The 19,153-nt window shown below is 35.4% G+C and overlaps 1 protein-coding gene across 1 annotated transcript; it reads right to left on the reverse strand.

Annotated features, from left to right (window-relative positions):
* Positions 1 to 1,359: 1,359 nt before the first annotated feature.
* On the reverse strand, positions 1,360 to 18,830 carry LOC105118761 (uncharacterized). Its single transcript, XM_011016784.1, has 26 exons — positions 18,593 to 18,830; positions 18,294 to 18,492; positions 17,882 to 18,134; positions 16,367 to 16,608; positions 15,027 to 15,225; positions 13,957 to 14,004; positions 13,693 to 13,800; positions 13,412 to 13,600; positions 13,002 to 13,301; positions 11,253 to 11,354; positions 10,629 to 10,763; positions 10,068 to 10,292; positions 9,290 to 9,493; positions 8,995 to 9,165; positions 8,469 to 8,618; positions 7,251 to 7,388; positions 6,872 to 7,099; positions 6,631 to 6,783; positions 5,896 to 6,022; positions 4,585 to 4,717; positions 3,951 to 4,071; positions 3,784 to 3,864; positions 3,368 to 3,469; positions 3,110 to 3,260; positions 2,692 to 2,838; positions 1,360 to 1,767 (listed from the first exon to the last, which is right to left on the reverse strand). The coding sequence occupies exons 2-25, from the start codon at positions 18,482 to 18,484 to the stop codon at positions 2,750 to 2,752; spliced, it is 3,840 nt and encodes a 1,279-aa protein (XP_011015086.1). The 5' UTR covers positions 18,485 to 18,492; positions 18,593 to 18,830; the 3' UTR covers positions 1,360 to 1,767; positions 2,692 to 2,749.
* Positions 18,831 to 19,153: the final 323 nt, after the last annotated feature.

The following is a 19,153-nucleotide window of genomic DNA, read 5'->3' on the forward strand; positions in this document are numbered from 1 at the left end:
TATATATAGAGGAGGAGTAAATGGATGGATGGGTTGTGTGTGTGTCATGTAGCAATGATTTTGCAATGGGGATGAGAGAGAAAAGGTGACATGCAAATTAAGATGGTGTGGTGATGTAATGCGTCATGCACCAACAACGTGCCATGTAATTTAAAAATGCATGAGCTAGAGGAATTAGGAGAAATGACAGAAGGGTAATGTGAGTTTTTTATGGGAGCTTCTGTTTTTCTCATAAATCTAGTAGTGTTTGGTATGTGGTATGATATTGTTTTTTGCTTAACTTATACTCAAGTACTCAAAACATTAATTTTTTTTTTATTATTCAATAAATTTTCATGGCTTCAAAATAATGGGTATTGTGTTTTTATGGATTGGTTTTGGATTGATGGGAGGGAGGAAGAAAGTGCACTATGTGTAATCTTATCATCTTAGGCTTTGTTGCGTTGTTGTGTCGTGGATTGTGTGAGTGTCATCAACTAACTATATATTTTGCTTATGTGTTTTGATGGTGACTTTTGTTGTTCTTTCCAATGAAAAGTATAGGATAACCAGCAGAAGAAAACTTTGTCAATCTATAATGATAATAACAATAATAATTTAAAATAAATTATAATTCTTTTAAATATGATAAGATTACATGAGTTGTTTTAAAATTCAAATATTTAATAAAAAATTACTCTATATTTAACAAAATATCACAAGTTTTCTTTTGTACCCCAAATATATTACACCATTGAAGAAGATGATGATTGTTATTGCTTTGGCCGAAGGGTTTGTTAAGAACATCAAATTGCTAAAGTTTCATTGAAAATACCTCTTTCTCCTTCAAATGGTTGAAATATTTTTTCATAAATAAAAACTATTTACAAGGAAGGGTTGATTAGAGAATATTATCCATCGAGCAATTTTCAACATTTATTCCAAACAAGAAATTTATAATGATTAAAAGAATTATAACCAAAGACTGACTTCTCCTTGAGACTCTTCTCGAGCTAACATGTTGAGTTCTCTCCCGATCACCCACAATACTGCCTCCTAAAAACCCTTCAAACCATACCAAAATGATCAGGAAGACATTTTTACCCTTTGATACACAAGAAATTGATTCACAGTACGTCCTCCTCACATTTTCTTTCTAAGCTGTCTTCTAGGGTTTCGCCATTGAAAAAGACATAGATCTATTGCAGGCACTGAATTGAATGAATGTTGTTGACTACAAATACCAAAAGTAATCTTCACCGTTTGCTCCCAAAGAGCTCAGAGTATCAAAAAGCCAAATTCTACCCAACCTCTACTGTCAAATGCCCTTGCATCAGCAAACAAAAATGGCGTGCATGATTTGCAGACACATGAGAAAACTTAGCTAAAGCACCAAGATTTTTATTTCTCTAATGCAGTCTATAAATACCATCAAGTGCACACAATTTGTGGATTTACAGAAATAATTGGCACTGCTGTATGCTGTAAACTATCATAGATTCAAGTGGCCAATGACCAAGAACGGCAGCTGTACACATCTACACTATCTGTCCAACTTCTGGTATCCCAATTATTTAAGTTGTTAGTAATCAAAATAACCTTATCAGCTAGAGGAATTCCACAACTGCTTTTGCTGGGCATTTGATTTGATATATATTTGACCACTTTGATGTGCGGGTTCCACGACTTGGACTTTGCTGAATTCTAAGGTGAAGCTTTATGGGACAGCCCCGATTGTTGATAGGCAGACATGTGACCTTCGAAGCAGGTGGAGAGCTTCCCGCAGTCCTGCAGAAATTATTCGACTTCTTGTTAACATGCAGGAAATAAGAAATACAGCATCCTATTCTTTTATTGAACCATGGACCTCTGATGTTGGAAATTCTAATACTGTTTAAATAAACTGCATGGGCAATATGAAGAGAACTTGAAACTCCATCAAGCAGGCGTGCAGAGTGGTACAAACCCTCCTCCCTCTCCTGACATCCTTCCCCTCACTCTCCAGCTCAGATCCTAATCAACTCTCTTTCTCATTGTCAATTTTGTTTCATGCTAGAGCTAGCCCTACCTTTACCATTTGATTCTCATAAAGATCATCTCCGTTACTGGGACTTGAACATGATGCATATGTTAAGTGGATGTGAAAAGGTGAGTGGGAATGGGTGCAAGTGAGCTACAGATCACAGTATATGTAGGTGGCAGGTAGATAGGTGTGGCTCAGAAAGAGTCCTGATAATGGTGAACCACCATCTAGAAATCCAAACTTTTTTGCCAGCTCCTGTGACAGAAATGAATCAGAACCCTTACATCCAACTTTGCTCCACTAATTCTAACATATGACCTAATGATTAACAGAAATGAAAACCCTTAATACATGATCTTCTAGTAAAGAGAGCTGGTGGTCAATAACAAAGTGGATCAACATCAACCCACATACTCCACACAAGGAGAATCATATTTCAGGACTCTGGGGGGGGGGGGAGGACCTCAAAAGGTTCTTATCTCCCATTTCAATCAATGAAAAATCTCAATTATGACACATGTGCATCTGCCTTGGCATGTTTTAAGGAATTTCCAGGCAGATCTTTGAAATTATTAATTTCATTGCATATGCCAAAGCCATGTAGAGAAGCAACTAGCTATATCTGTTTGCAACAGGCCTTGTTGTATAAAAATAATTCATGTAAGATTTAATGCCAATATGAAACATACCTTCCAACACTAAGTGAAAATGATTTCACTGCTGTCAATCATGTTAGATCCAGGAAGATCAAGTAGTTGGCCGTGTCATTGTAGACAAACCACGTCCCACAGGTATCACTCCCTGAAAATCATCATCCGTTTCTTCCTCTTCTAAAGCTGCAAAGTATGAGTTAATCAGATGGGAGAACAATTTAAGAAAAGATCTTAAATAATTGAAGCAAAAGGTGTTAGGAGAAAAAGGAGACAGATGCAAGCATTTAATAGAAAATATGCCCACCGAAAAGCCAAAAATGAAATGGAAAAATAAGACATGATGTTCTTCATGCAGAATGTCCAAGAAAAATGAGATGACAGCTAAAATATGAATTAATGTGCTAATACACTTTAGATATGAGGAAACATTTGACGGTGGACTACGGTTACTTACCATTAATCTCCTCTCCAGCTTGTGCCCCAGCAACCCCAATGCATGAATACAGAGAATCCTCATCTACTTTCAACTGTTCATATGCAACGTATATGTCCTCAATAGTTGCTGCTTCATATAGTGAAGTGAGATCTTTAATGCATGAGACGTCCTGAACCCCAAAACCGAATAGAACAGGTCATATGCAGTCGATACTCTCTAGTTAGAAGACTAGAACTGAAGGATGGAAAATTAAGCTTAAAAGATATTCTTTTTCACCTTTCTCGGAACAGAAGAGGCTTGCAAATGAGCAAGCAATCCAAGCCAATAGGCATTGGACTTAATCTCAGTTTCATGTCTCATTAGCAGTGTACGTTTTGCCTGTAATTGCAAAGTGTTAAAAAGAAATGTATACATCCATGAAAACATAAGATACAAGCATATATAAAAGATAACCCCACCGCATTATACAATTAGATATTCCCTAATAAGACAAAAGAAGGAAAAATAAAACCCAGCTGACAAGTTAATTAAAGCAAAAGCTGTCAAGGGTAACAACAACGAACATCAGAAGAGTTTTTCATCATTTCCATTAAACATGTTTGCTTCAATGGATTGGAATCCTATGTCCCAAGTTAAATGCTGTCAATCACAGAAAACAAAAAGATTATTCAAGTAGTTGTATAATATCTAACCCTGTCTAACTCTCTCTGGGCAACCTTGTTGCTATGCAACCCTCTAAGAACACTTTTGCATGCATCAACCGCTTTATGAACCTGCATGTCAATAGAGCAAAAGCTAGTGAATAAGTCAGAACAGACAAATAGATTATTAGATGAAAATATAGGGAAATGAACCCCACCTTGCCTGGAGTTGATGTTACTGATACCACATACCATCCAAGCTTAAGCCTATCAAACAGGCTTAACTCAAACGATACATCATATGTCAACCCAAGAGAATCCCTGACTGTCGTAAAAAGCCTGCACAAAATAGAGATATTGCAGAAAGAAAAAAAAAAAATTCATAGCTATGGTAGCTACAAATAATACAGATTCAGGCTGCATAATTCAAAACTAAAAGATTACTGTCCCATCTTGCTTCAAGAAAGGCTCCTTCAGAAAATTATTAATCTGTGCTCAAGATTTGAAAGGAGTGTTGACAAAGCGTAAAATGCACAGAGCATCCATGGTACAATAGTAAAAACTTTAATAACTTTCCAAAATACATTTTTAGCATTAAATGAATACACGCTTCTCTACTTGTTTGAGTTTAGGGTAGCAAGGCCCCCTCATCCCTAGGGAGAAGCTGTTTTGCAGAGTACAATACAACTAGACTAAATGCCCTCGGGTACAATTCTAGATGAATGCTTTCACAAGGTGCAAGAAACAAAGAATATCACTGGTTAATGAACGCATGATAGTCAATTGCTAAAATATGCAATGATATCATATAGATGCACATGCTTCCTAAGCACTGTTGGTCAGAAAAATTACCGTGAATTTATGATCTCAGCCAGTAGCCCCATTGTTATGCCAAAAAAGAGAGGATGACTGCGAAGTTTTCCTTGCTTATCCTTCTGGACATCCTTCCTGTCTATTTGCTGTGGGTCAGAATTTGGCTGTGCATCTGCAAAGCATTGGCCAGCAATGAGATTGGGTGTTTGAGAGTATGGTAGAGATTGCAGTTCAAAGTGCTTTTCACTCGAAAATACATCAAAATATTTTTTTTATTTTAAAAATATTATTTTTAACATCAACACAATAAAACAATCTGAAAATATTTAAAAAAATAATAATTTTAAGTAAAAGAAAAATCAAATTTTTGGGAAACGAAACTGCGTTCCCAAGCACTGCCTCTTCAGTTTATTGGGGGCAAAATAGAGTTGCTTTCAACTGTCTACACAGGTAAACAGTTCAGAAGTGAGCGACAGACAATATTCTCAAAGGTAGGTAAACCTGAATAATACCATATTATATTAACTTGTCAACCACCATCTTCTGTAAGCAGACAAGATCAACAGTTTTCAATCCAAAAGAAATGCAACATGAAAATTCAGTAGACACATTGGAAACCAAACTGATTGGTTACCCGTACAATCCATGCCTTTTGGAAAGTAAGCAACATTTCTTGCAAGTCCTTGAATATTGTATTAAAAATGCAGTGAATTAACTAAGACAGGTATCCTATTTACATGATTATATATGACCATTAATTTTACATACAGGTTTTAGAAGAGATATTAAAACAATTCCATCTTAAAAACAGCTACCCTGGTGAGGCTATTCAGCTATCCTTGTTCAGTGACAAAATTTCAGGATGGAAAATAAATAAGCAGGTGAATACAGGACAAGATTACAAGAAAAGTGATAAAGGGTTAAACATGAAGGACTTTTCCCAAATATATTTTTTTTTTAAATAAGAGAAGAATGTATTAATGGCAAAAAAACTACAAAAGCTTGATGGAGAATAAGTAATCCTTCAAAATAATAAAGTGAAATGAATATCATCAATGAGCAGCCCAATTCCGCTGAATATCCGCTAAAGAAACTCCCCTAAAAGCACCTGAAGCATGACAACACAAAGAATAAAGGAATACTTTCCTATCCCCATCCTTCCTGACAACAACTTATCCAAGCATTTGCAACACAGTTCTTCCCTTTTTTATTTCTTAATTCATTCCATTATGCCCTTGCAACTCTTGAGAAGTCTTACAAGAAGCAAATTTACTAATTCTTAAGGCGGCTTCCAAGGATCAAAATACAAGCAGCAAATTTATTAGTTCTACTTATAGAACAAAAACTCACCAGCTGTAACTGAAATGCCACTCATCGACTCAAATAGGTCTTTTCCATCAACAGTGAAACCCCAACGATTTGGTGCAGGACCAGCAATATATGCACATGCTCTCTCATCAGTATCCTTCAAAAAGACCTACTTAAGAGACATACTTTAGGAACTCTTGTCATATAAATATAAAATGACACAGGTTACTTCCATAAACTTAAAAAAGAAAAACCAAACTAGGATATCTGGCACAAGTTAGGGCTTCAGCCGAGCCGAGCCGAGCCAATTACTACATGCTTGCAGGACTAGCTCGGTCACATTGATTAAATGCTCAAACTTGCTCAAGCTCAAATTGAGCTCCAACAAGCCAGCTCAAGGACAGGCTCAGCACACATCAACTGGCACGTTTTATTGACCAGCCTCTGCAAGCTCAATTTTGGAACTCTGACATGGGCAACTCAACAAAACTTATTTAATTCACTTGCTGTTAATCTCCAACAAGTCAAAACATAGGACTGAATTGAGGTTCTTATCTGTATAGATAGGCTCTTAAGCTGAGCAGGTCAAGTCCATGTTTGTTTGGTTCAGGCTTAATTCTAAAACTAGCCTTGTTTTACAAACAAGCTAAGTAAGCAGTGTTGCTGGCAAGCTCAGCTCATTTCAACCCTACTAACAATAATCTTCAGGAAGATTCCTGACATTTTAATTCTCAAATGTGAGAATTTTCAAGTCAAAAAAAATGTTTTGATCCTTACTTGTTGAAACTGCAAATCAGATGGCGATGGTCGAAACATGACAGGATTGAATTCTTGTTCACAATCAAAATCTCTTGTTGCTCTAACTGTGCCCAGGTAATCAATAATGCAAGACTCAACCTCCTCCTCCAAGAAATCCCCAACAATACTGACCTGAACAATTAAGGCATGCAATTATTATATGATGAAATATTTGTATCCACATGTGATATGCAGGGTTAACAAGTAGATAATCACACACCTCCATGTTTCCACCAACAAACTGATTCATCACTGCATCCTCTACGGATTTCAGTGTTAGATTTTGTAATGATTGTGGGGTTGGCTCAATAAATCGCTCATCCCCATTCAACATTGCTGTCATGAGCTTGTGAGCAGTTGCACGTTCTAAGCTTTTGGGAATAGACCGGTAATATGACAAGTATAGTTGCCTGGCTCTGTCCAATGCATCATCCAGCCAAACGCTATGCTGGGATTCAGTAATTTCATGTATCGAAATATCAGTATCAGAAGTCAAGAATGTGGCACCCATTAAAAGCGACCAAAACAACCAAACAATGCCTAAAAATGAAACACCAAACATTTACAGATTAGCATATTTTGGTTGTTGATTGGGTTACCTCAAGCACCATATGAAGTAACTCAAATGCTGCTTGCATCCCATTGTCTCGCAGAGTAAAGCGGAACTCCATACAAATAAATTCCTCAGTTGACTCCAAAGAGCAATTTATCAGGTGATTCACACAAAAAAGTTCTACCTGGAGAAGCATATTGCACCGTTACAAGGATAAAATAAATAGCTGAGAAAACTTCCCAACATGCATAAAAAATATGATTGCATGTAAACTTGCAATTGACTTAACATAATGTTGTGGCATTTCTATAAATTGAAAACCCATCATGCATTACACATTCAAACCTAATAAATTAAGATTTTGACCACAATTCTATCTTTAGAATATTAATTTCTCAAACTCATAATGAACTTTCCTAGTCTGTTGTCCCCAATTTACAAACTCTAATTTTCTTAAATGCAAGCATATTATATACACAATTCACGTTAAATATATGTTTTCCCTCCAAATTCTTCATCATTAAATATACAACTGCAACAAAACCTCATCTGCAAATGATTCCTCATCAAAGCTAATTTACTGATAAAAATGATCGCCAAAATTCAAAAAAATCTGTTCTCTAGAAAATAGAGTATATATGTAACCTGATAACATCTCTGAGCAACATTGTCACCTGAAGTTCAGTTGTTTCTAAATCCCAACCATTCATTTTTTTATTTTCTATGGTTTGGATAATCTTCTTGAAATGTCTATCTAAACAGCTACATAGTTTCCTGATGATTTTCCCAATTTCTCCACATAGCTGTTCATATTTCATACACACATCACCGTTTCAATTTTTTTCTCTTTTGCAATGTAAAAGTCTAGAGGAATTTTGCAACAATAAAGGTATGTGTTCAACTCTTGTAAGTGCACGCTCTACATCAAAAACAATAAAGGGTAGGCTGTCTCCAAATTCTCCATTCCAAGTCCGTAATCTAATAGGACCATAACTGTTCAATTTCCTTTGGCAAAAAGATTGTCCAAGCTTTCCCCAAGTCTCAAACAACCAGCCTGTGCTACCATTTAAACTGAGTTTTGTACAGCAGATCTTTCGGATGAAAATTGAAAATTTTAATCATAGAAAATCAATGAAAAGCACCACTAGCAATAATGATATTTACATTCATAATTCATTTCAGAATTAATAGCCTAAACAGCACAATGGAGAACTTTGTAATATTTGATTTTAAAAAGAAACATAACATATAATACTACACTAACCTGTTCTCTTGAAAAGTTGCCAACACGACCACCCTCACTGAGAGTTCGAACACCCACAACAACTGCTCCTTTTGACTCGGAACTTTCAGCTGCTCGGCCCCCACCCACAATGAGCCGCATGACACCTCCTCGGGATTCACTTTTGGATATCTGTACAACAGCATGGGCTTAAACTACAAATGAATTTGTTGGTGATATATTTAAGCATATTCTCATTATATATCCATCAGGTTTTTTATCATCATACTTCCATCAAGTTGCAAAACATAAGGATGAAAAATGGAGCAGACAAGAAATATTGTTTTGCTTTGCAGTGAAGAGTAAACTCGAAATACAACATGTCTTCAAAATGAAATACCACAAACACTGTTACACTACAACAACAGATGGCTATTAGGGATTAACTGTATAATTGCTAGGAATTGGAAACACAATAGGAACCCAATTCCAATTGCATATTACAGAAACATCAAAACATATCAGCCTAACGGAGCAACCAACTGAATAAAAACATGCACAAGGATACCTTGTAATTTACAGCAATTCCATTTGAAAGACGACACTGAGTGATGCCCGTTTCTGGGTCGTGCAATTTCGTGTAATCTGCATCTGGAACTAAAGGGACAAAGGACGGCTTGAGTCGTAATCGTAGCTCCTCTAACTGTGTTGAAGTTAGCAGTTCCTTTGGCACTTCAAGCTGCACATAAAATCAAATAATAGAACTTGCCAATGAAGTTTATTTCAATAGTGGCTTTATGTATAAAAATCCAAAAACAAATAATAGTTGAAAGAATAAAGCATGCTAAGTTCCATGGGGACACCTCTGGCTCAGCCTCAATTGCTTCCTCCAATCCTGATTTTATGGCAGCTATAATCTCACTTGATGATATCTTGAACTCAGTTTCACCCAATCCATCAAAATACACTTTTGAAGGAACACATGCAACAATTGCTGCAGGAATTGGTGCCGTCGGTTTTCCAAAATCAGAGATAAATTCTAATAACTTGGCACCAATAGAATTGACCTATGAGAGAGAGAGGATAATTAGAAAAAGTAATGAAAAAAAATAAATTTCACAAACAAAAGAGTATATAAAAAAACAATTCTCATTATCAACTTCAAAAACTTCAGAAAGCACACTAGTCTATGCAAACAAGCATTACATTCAATAAGCATCTACTACCCAAAGGAAAATATCACATTCAGAACAAACATAACCACAAATATTTCTCCTAGAAAACCCCATCAACATGCAAATTCAAGTTGAAGAAGAGAAATCAAGGCATCTGATAAATGGTAATGGAAAATTTGTGAAGCATCAAACCATTAGAAAAATTATCGAGTAAATTGGATTTTGGCACAATACCAACTATGGCTCCATATCAATCACTTTACCAATAATAGCATGGTGGTTCTAAAGCAATTTCAAGCTACATGCTGAAAAGATGCAGGGATAAAAAATGACAGTAAGAGTCAACAAAAAATATAAGCTCTTATGACAATGAATGAAGTTATGGCTTCCTGGATTATGAGCACACTCATGTTACTTGTGTGGCACAACAGGCAATAATAGTTGGGTCACTATGGGTGAAAATTACTTCTTCAAGTGTGACTGTTCCAGCAACAGCAAACAAACTCTCATGTCCCTGTCTCTGATCCATCACAGTATGACCAAGAGCATCACTCTCCATAATAAATTCCAAATTATCAACAGATGACACGTTATCAATCATGGCTGCCAGATGTTCGCTATCTTTTAGAAGAGCATCCATGTAGCGATTTAATTCACCTTTTGTGACACCAAATTCTTTAAGCCTTCGAACCTGCATTAAACATAATCTATAAAATATTGTAACGAATAATAAGAAAAGGAAAGGGATCTGGATGTAATTGAAGAGAATCAGTAGCAGTATCAAATAAGACACGGTGCTTTCTGTCTCTAGAATCTTTTACATACACAAATAGATGCATTCCGTACTGAAGACTACTATTAATAGTTGCATCTGCTAATGTAATCTTATCAAACAAAAGAATGCCGGTTCTGCATTTAGCAAATAAGGGGAACAAAAAGAAGAATGGAAATAGAAAAAAAATATTAAATGAAATTGCATTAGCTATATAATGAAGCGTGAGGACAGTATGAACAGAAAGATACGAACCTCTTGAACAGCAACTTTAATTGCATTTTGCCAATTCTTGGGTTCTGCAGTTACTGTAAGAGTTGTGACAGTGCATCCTTCCCTTCCAGAATCACTATGATCCAATTCAACTGAAGTGAATGGTGGATTTGAACTCTGAAAATTTTGAAAAATTAAAAAAAAAACTTTTGGAGGGCTAATCAAACTAGGTGATGTGGACCTATATGAACAGAATTCAGCCTGATATAGACAATTTGCCAACTTCCATCTTTTTTTTGGGGTTCAAATTTTAATTGATAAATTTGCAGAGACTTTCATGCTGCCCATTGAGGCGAAAGTATAGCTAAATTCATGATCAATAATCAGAACTTTAAGCATTGTCAACAATAAAACCATCACCATTCATAATCTGTGTTTGCAAGGAGCCAAACTCATTTTCAATTTTTAAACTCCCATTTAAAAGCCGTTAAAAGGCAGTGCCCAAACAAACAAGGAAATAACGCGACAAAATAAATTAAAACTGATATTTATGGAGAAATTAATTAAAGGCCAAACCAATCATAGATTAAATGGCAAAGAATAGGATAGGAAACAGAAGAAACAAGCACAACAAAAGGCTTAAAATATAATATAACAAGCACAAACCTTGTATCTTGTATTAATCCGGAAGTGCAGTGCAGATAGAAAAATTCTCTTCATCAAAACATTACGCAAGTCACCATATGTTTGGACCTTGCTCACCGGAATCTGCAGAAAAATCCACAGAATGATGTCAATCCCAAACCGAAAAAAAACAAGGAATTAAACCCACTTTCCAAAGGCTAATATTTCTGTATGTAGAACATAAAATACTAGGCACGACTATCAGGAGAAACATTTCTTCATGCAGATAAAGAATTTAATGCATTTATCTGTAAGTGTTTAAGACAAACCAGATTTGGGGAAGCTCTTAGATTATATTAAGGAAACCAGAGAAAATATTCATGTTTTTATGTTTATGGGAACACAAAAATGTTCTTCAACACAGCATACCATGAAAAGCGGTTAAGGGTTACAGAAACAATAGCATGGGAAGACTAGGTAATTAGTAACCAATTATTTTTTTCCTTTGCCTAAGATGTGAAAACAATACTACCCTTTCAAACAGCATTACAGAGAACGTTATCCATATATCATGCATCAGTTTGAAATATGACAAGTGTATGAATGAATAGAATCTTGAGTTTGTGTCCCCTGTGAGGAGTTGACAGGTAGTTCTCTATAACAGCCATAAATCCATGGCATGCCTTGCTAGTGTCAGTGCTTCAGGGGGGTCTCGCCATTCAAAAGTAAGAAATCAACAATAAGTGGCAATTCCACAACACTAATACATATATACTTAGGTTATCAAAGGGGAGTTAGAAACCATCAAGAGACAAATTTCAAGAGTGATGCCATTTGCTACTGAAAAGAAAAACTCATGAAACAAACTCAGGCTGTAAGACCTTGAAAAAAAAATTCAAAGATTATATATCTTTTGGTGTTGAAGATTTTATACATGTTCACAGTGAACTTTGTTCTTTATAGGTCAGCAATTGTCTGTTGGGGTAAGTATTTTTACAAAACCCAGCTTGGAATCAAAATCATGAAACAAATTGCAAAAAGAGTTCCCATGAGAATCAATTTGAATTGACTTTCATGTGATTAGTTACTCATGAGTTGACTTAAAGTGGCCTATTACAAAATTCAGAACATACACTCTTTTTTTTCTTTTTTTTTGTTTCTAATCTATTAAAAGTAACATGGAAAGTCTTTATTTCAACTCAGACTGCCATTTTGTAGAATTCAATTCATTCCTTCAAAAACATTCCAAATGAAATGTTAAAACTTAAAAAGGGGACCTAAGATTCAACTTAACAAGCCTAATATTAAAACTTCAAATCAAAACATACAGTCGAATGAGTTTCTTAAATGATGAAAAATTGATCCAGTCATAGCACTGTCTCGAGTAAAGCATCAAATCAATGCAAATGAAGTCCTTCCTTGTTAAAAGTCTGGCCATTCTTCTAACATCAAAGGTAATATATATTAAACAACAAAAAAGAAACACAACTCAATAGATTCACTATCTGCCAAGATTCCCTTTCCCAGTCACTAGAATCTCGAGTATTAATTTGGACTAGATTCTCTACAGCCAACAACTCTTCAATTTTACTGTTTGGCATCACAATTTGTGCATGATGGCAGAAACAGTATTATGCAGATAAAATGATGCTTTTTACTGAAGTTAGAATGTGGTGAGATGTAAGCAAAAGTAATCATCACCCCTATAAATAGGAGGATAAAATAAAATGAGAACATCAGCACAAAAACCAGCACACTGCATAATGATGGCGCTACTCTTATTGTTCATACCTTGCAGAACATATTAATTGAGAAATTCTGAAGAAACTCGTGCTGAAATATCTGTGGTGGCTTCAAATTTGCATTGCTTCCAGGGAGAGACCAATAATGCTCCACAGGAGGACGAACCACATGCCTTTCCTTTTTAATGATTTTAGATTGGTCAAGAGATCTAGATGATTTTTCACGGGATGAACTTCCAGGGAGCCCAACTGAGAGTTTAGGAACAAGAAAACTAGCCATTGCACCAAATGCACTTGGAGAAGGAGCAGAAACTGTCTCAGTTTCCAGACCAGTTTGTCCAAAGACATTCTGCATAGCAAGAAGTAATTATAGTCCTTTTTTCAAGAAAGATACCTAAGTTACTAAGCCAGACACTATTTAACTACTAAAAATTACGATCAACAAAGTTTTGGGCGTACTTCAATCTGGTGAACTGTCTTTGAAATGTTATCAATGTCGCCAACAATGTATAGAGTTGCATTTGCCGGGAAGTACCAACGCTCATGAAATTTCCTAATTTTATCTGCATCCCACTTCTTAATCTGCTCTTCCAGTCCAATTGGGAACCTTTTGCTAAGCTTGTTTTCTGAATGTAGATGTTGTAACAGCTACATTTAAAATAAAATCATCAAACATCAATAATAAGCAGAAATATTCAAACATTAACTAGTTCAACATATAGGCACCATTGAGTCTGTACCTGGCAGTCAACACGATATTCTATAGTATTCATCATTTGTAGTTCTGAAAGTATAGCGCGCCTTTCCTTTTCAACCCGAGAAGCAAGGAAACTTGGGTGGAAAGCTATCTGTTCAATGAAACAAACAAGTTAAATAAAAACACAAATCATCACATCTTTATTCCACAAGCCATCATGATAGCAAACATTTGTCATCTTGACAAATATATTTTTACCAAACTAAGGGAAGCATCTCAAATACACGAGCAATTTCTTTATCTGTACCTCATTCAAGGCATCCAGCACAGAGGGGAGTAGATCTCCAGCAGCATCCTGGTAAGCACCATTTGCATCAATAAATATCAAATGTTGGAATTTAGTAAAAAAGTACTAGTTTAAGAAGCAAGCAAAAGAAACCAAGACATAAAGATAAGGTAGTTTATGCTACAAGAATACAATTACAATAGGCACATAGGAAGATATTGTATCACAAGACATGCTAATATATCTCCTTAATCCTCTCAACATGTTGTGTGGATACTAATTTTTATAGCATCACATGTATGCATATTGGGTCTACATAACTCTTTGCAACTCCACTAGAATTCAAGCATACCACAAAATTAATGAAACTTATCCAAAGTACATTTTTTGTTTGTTTTTGTAACTTCATCAAATGCTTAATGCGCGCTATGCCATGCAAAGGATAAATTGAACAAAAAGATTTAGAGTTGTTTTCAATGTGCAAAAATAACTTTCGTTTGATACATTGGGTGCATGTTCTGAAGTCCTTTTTCATTCCAGCAGATGCAAAATATATTAACAGAGCAACTCGGTAAGAATCAGATGAAGCAAATCTGCAAATGCACACACAAGTTTGTGCTTGCTGTTAAAATTTCTTGTATGTATACATGACTGTTGTGCAGTGTCTCATGCACGCATATATTCCTTGTTTTGTAGTTGTAATCCTTGCTTTGTAGTGTATATAAGATATCAACTCTGGTATAAACCATCTTTGCATTTGTAGTCAGTGCCTTATATCATTTTAACTTTTCTTTTTCTTTTTCCGCTATATAAGCAGATTGAATCTCTAGATGGATTTTATTTTTTCATATTAATCCATCATGGCATAGAATTATTTATCTTCAAACTCTAGTTGTTTACTTTCTTGAACCTATCAAAAGTTAGCATAGTGCTGCAAGGAAAAAAAACAGATAAAAAAATATATATCATGTGAAAAACACAAGACAGAGTGAAGGGAAACAACTGGAACTTCAAAAGTGTCAAGAACCCAAATCAAAACCATTAATTAAATCAAGTGTTAGTGTAAGCAAAATTTGAGAAATGTGACAAACCTTTGTACTAGTTGGTGAATGAATGTGGAAAACTGTATGGTGGAAATCAGTGTAAGCATTAGATCGGGCACCTGTTCCAAGAAGTTTCTCGCGTTTCTTACTTCCAAGGAATGCAACATGTTCAATCATATGTGCGATTCCTTGCTCATCATCTTCCTCATCTATTGATCCTGCATGAACTTCCATGTGTGCCTCAAACCTAACAAATTGAAAATTAGTTTTGTATATGAGAGAACAAACAGTGAGTATTGACCACACCAAGTATCACCTTCTAAATTAAAAGCCTCAATTATGGATAGTATCCTCTCTTTCTATATATAACTCACTAGATGGAAACCAAAAGGAAAAAAAACTTGGGGTATGAACAACAAGAAAAGATTTCAAGCCTCTCTAGATTTAGATTGCGAGGGGAAAAAAGTCCCTACTACACATCTTTTGTGCAACAAGAATCTAATATTCAGTAATAAGTTCCAATATCATTTGGTAAGCTAAAGTGAAATTCACTGAACTAATATAGTATCATAACGTTGTAACTACTATATACTTCAACATAGTCATGAATTCAATATGCTTTACCTTACGCTCCTTGTAACGTTAGCTTTGCCCTTGTGAGATAATGAAGTTAATGTATAGCTATAGTATAAGTTTTTGTTGGACATGGTAGCATATTTCACATTTTTAATCCATTAGATTTCCACAAGTAAAACACCAAACGCCAATCACATCTAATTTGAAGAAAAGGTTCGGACAATAAGTTAGATGTCAGCATCATGTGCCACAGGAGAATGAACATATGGAAAACTTTAGACAAGCATCTATGGTCAAGCATACATGGAGCAAACCAATTCCTCAAAAAGCACAAAGCCTTGGAATTACCTATTGATATGGAAAATAATCTTTAATATGACACTGATAGAAGATTATTTCCTAAATTAATGTTATGGAAGAGTTATTTTTATAAAAAAGATGCTTATTGTTCAATGCTTATGAGGAAGAGCACTAAGTTATTTTATTTATTATGAATTTTTATTTATGGTTTATCTTTTCCTTCATGTGTTGAGGAGTTCGCCTCTGAATCATGCCCCAAATGTCACCATCAGATCCTCTCACACATCATTTCATAAGGACATACGGTAAATAAAATGTAATGGAATGTCTAATGATACTTTATGCTGCTATAAGAAGTGAATATAAGTTTTTTGAATGAACTATAGATCAAGCATCTACTATCATGCAGTCACCATCTTTTAAAACAACCATAAGTATTTAGAAATCTTAAAGTGGCATGCCTTGCAAACACAATGAAAAGCATAAACCAGACAGGAGTGCATGAACTATACCTGTTTGGTGGAACTTTATTTGGTAGAATAAGATAACGGAGTCCATTTTTCAGTTGCCCTCTGTGCAACTTTGGGTGACATGGAAGTTCAGAGTGCAAAAACTCAAATAGTCTTGCCCTTTCTAATTCCGAATCTAATAAATCAGAATCTTGTCTCTCAAGAATACCATCTGGGCAGCCTATACTTGCTGCATGTGGCTCATTAGGACCCATCGATGTACATGGGACATGAACATGCTTCACCTGGAAATTATGCAGACAACAATCAGCCATCCAGAAGAACATGCATACATCATTAGCGTAAAAAGACTACAACAAATCATTAAGATAACAGTGAATGCACTCTAGTAACAGCAAGAGCACCAAGCAAAACCTATGCTCCAAATGAGCAGGTGAAAGCTTATGATTGTTGGCTAAGAGCTAATCTAAAGAACAATTACAGTAAGCTTAAACATGGCATGAACTTCCCCAAATAGATTTGTACCAATCCAAGCCAGCTCGAATTGCTTGCTTTTCTCCTCTTCTCTTTCTTTTTCTTTCTTTCTTTTTTTTTTTTGATGGATTAACCTTTAAATTCTTATCAATTAACTTATACATATGCCACTGAATTTTAATAGATATAGTATAAAAGAATAAAGCCACTGAACCAAGTGCCTGATGCAAAGTCTTATTTTCATTTTCTTTCCTAGGAACTAATGCAAGATGAACCTGATAGGTATTGTAATTTTTATTTTTTATTGTTTAGGAGTTCACGTCCTTATGGAGTAAGAGTATTAGGAACTCTTTATATAGGCATTAGCTATGTAATATTTCAATATGAAGAAGAAGAATTTATGGATTAAATTTCCAGCAATTATGCTTCCATGATTGTGCTATGCAATCACTTTTCGGTGTGATTTCTAAGAATCCTGGTTGTGATGCTTAGGTTTTGTTCTCTTTCTAGGTGTGATTGCCAGAGAATCTAAGAGAATGAAGCTAGTAGCACTTTATATTCATTCCCAATTCGATACACAAACTGTACTTTCATTTCTCTTTAATCCAAGCCCTAAAATCCTCAATCGTCCAAGCCTAACCCACCATAGAACACTAGGAGGATAGAAATATCAAATGTGTCATAGAAAACACAATTTCCAGAAAAAAAAAACTATTTTTTATTTGGATTGATAAACATATTTTCTACAACTTTCTTTTCCAAAAAAAATCTAAAAAACTGATAAGTTCTCAACAAGCAAAAATTCTCAAAGACCTCTTTTTTTAGAGGCAGCTGATGTGGGACACAGCAGCATTTTGTTTTCTTTTTGTGCCACTCTGGGGGGATCTTAAATGTTTTCTATAAATTATACTCAATGAAACTAATGAGCTCTATTTTTCCAAGCAATAAGACGCTTTATTTTCCTAGTTTTGGACCTTTTAATACAGCCTTCTTCATTCAACTAGAAGAGAAAAACAAAACATTTTGATGCCTCAAAATAGGGCAGATGGTCATCAACAATCGGTGTGGGAGCAATTTACTTACAGAAGCAGTATCAAGTGAATGGCCAGACAAATTAAAAGCAGACTTATCAACAAAGGCTCTCGGTATAGTTGGTATAGATCCTTTGATGCTATAGCGGCTTCTAAGACGGTTAAGGGAGCAAGACATGCACTTAAATTGTTCTGGAAAAGATGCCCCGACCACTCTCTCGCCGGGAAACGAACTACATTGTTTCCAAGCATTATTCTTCTTTCTAAGAGAGCCTGATCCACCCGTAGCAATCTCGTTTGACCACCTTAAAAAATACATAAACAAAAGAAAAGGATTGTTCTTAAGATAACAAAGCAAACATGTTCATAAGCATAAACTCATCATCATCAAATACCTCGAAATCGTAACAAAGTGTAAAATCTCAACAGCACATAACAAGAAATGGATCGAAACGGTTGATTACCTTTTCGAGGAAACGGAATTCCAAGATTGATGGTGGTTGGAGTGGAATCGAATCAAAGGGAAACGGCGAGTCTGAATTAGGTTTATCCGGTTCTTCCTTGAGAGAGTATCATCTTTAGGAGGAGTAAGGGGTGCACGGGTTTGAGGCACGTTCATCATCACTACAGAACTTGAGGTAGCTGTAGCTGCCATTACTAAACCTGTATATAAAACAAAATAATGACAAAGTTACAGAATTCGCGGCAAAACAACAGTGAACAAAATTCAGAGTCCATAGAAGTTAGAAACAGAGAGATATACCTATCGTATGGTATGCCGCCCACTGAAGAGGATTGATTGATTGACAGGTCTTTCACTCTCCAACTCCTTTTTATCCCTTTTGGATTCTCCGATTGAGATTTTTTTTTTTTTTTGCCCCTAGGCTTGGGCTGGGGTGGTTCTGTGTCTCTTTAAGGAATGCTCTGGCTCCCTCTATTTCTTTTTCTTTTTTTTTTGTTTTTTTCTAGGGTATTGCTACTTATTAGAGTATTTTATTATTATTATTTTTTGTGGTGAAGGGCTGATTTCCTTTTTCATGCAAAGATTTTATAGCTAGGAGTTTGGAGTTTAGTTCCCTTCGACGACTGGGCCGCATCTGCTGTCTTTTCTGGGAAGTTTTTTGTAGATTTTTTTACTCTCGGGTGAGTAAATTATAGCTCAGTCACTATTCTCTTAATAAATGAACAGATTAGTCCCTATAAATTCAGAAATTATATCTTGGTCTCAACCTTTTTGAATATTGATGTTTATTTTGCGTGTACTTGATTTGTGGGTGTATGTTTTTTTAATGTTCGAGGTATTTAGACTATATTAATTATTATC

The sequence above is a fragment of the Populus euphratica genome, unplaced genomic scaffold (assembly GCF_000495115.2).
Source record: "Populus euphratica unplaced genomic scaffold, PopEup_1.0 scaffold2196.1, whole genome shotgun sequence".
NCBI lineage: Eukaryota > Viridiplantae > Streptophyta > Magnoliopsida > Malpighiales > Salicaceae > Populus > Populus euphratica.

Coding starts and splice junctions, on each gene's coding strand:
- LOC105118761 (XM_011016784.1), bottom strand. CDS start 18,484: ATGGCAGCTACAGCTACCTCAAGTTCTGTAGTGATGATGAACGTGCCT. Junction 18,135..18,293: donor AATTCCGTTTCCTCGAAAAG/GTAATCAACCGT, acceptor GTATTTTTTAAG/GTGGTCAAACGAGATTGCTA. Junction 3,865..3,950: donor TAACATCAACTCCAGGCAAG/GTGGGGTTCATT, acceptor ATTGACATGCAG/GTTCATAAAGCGGTTGATGC.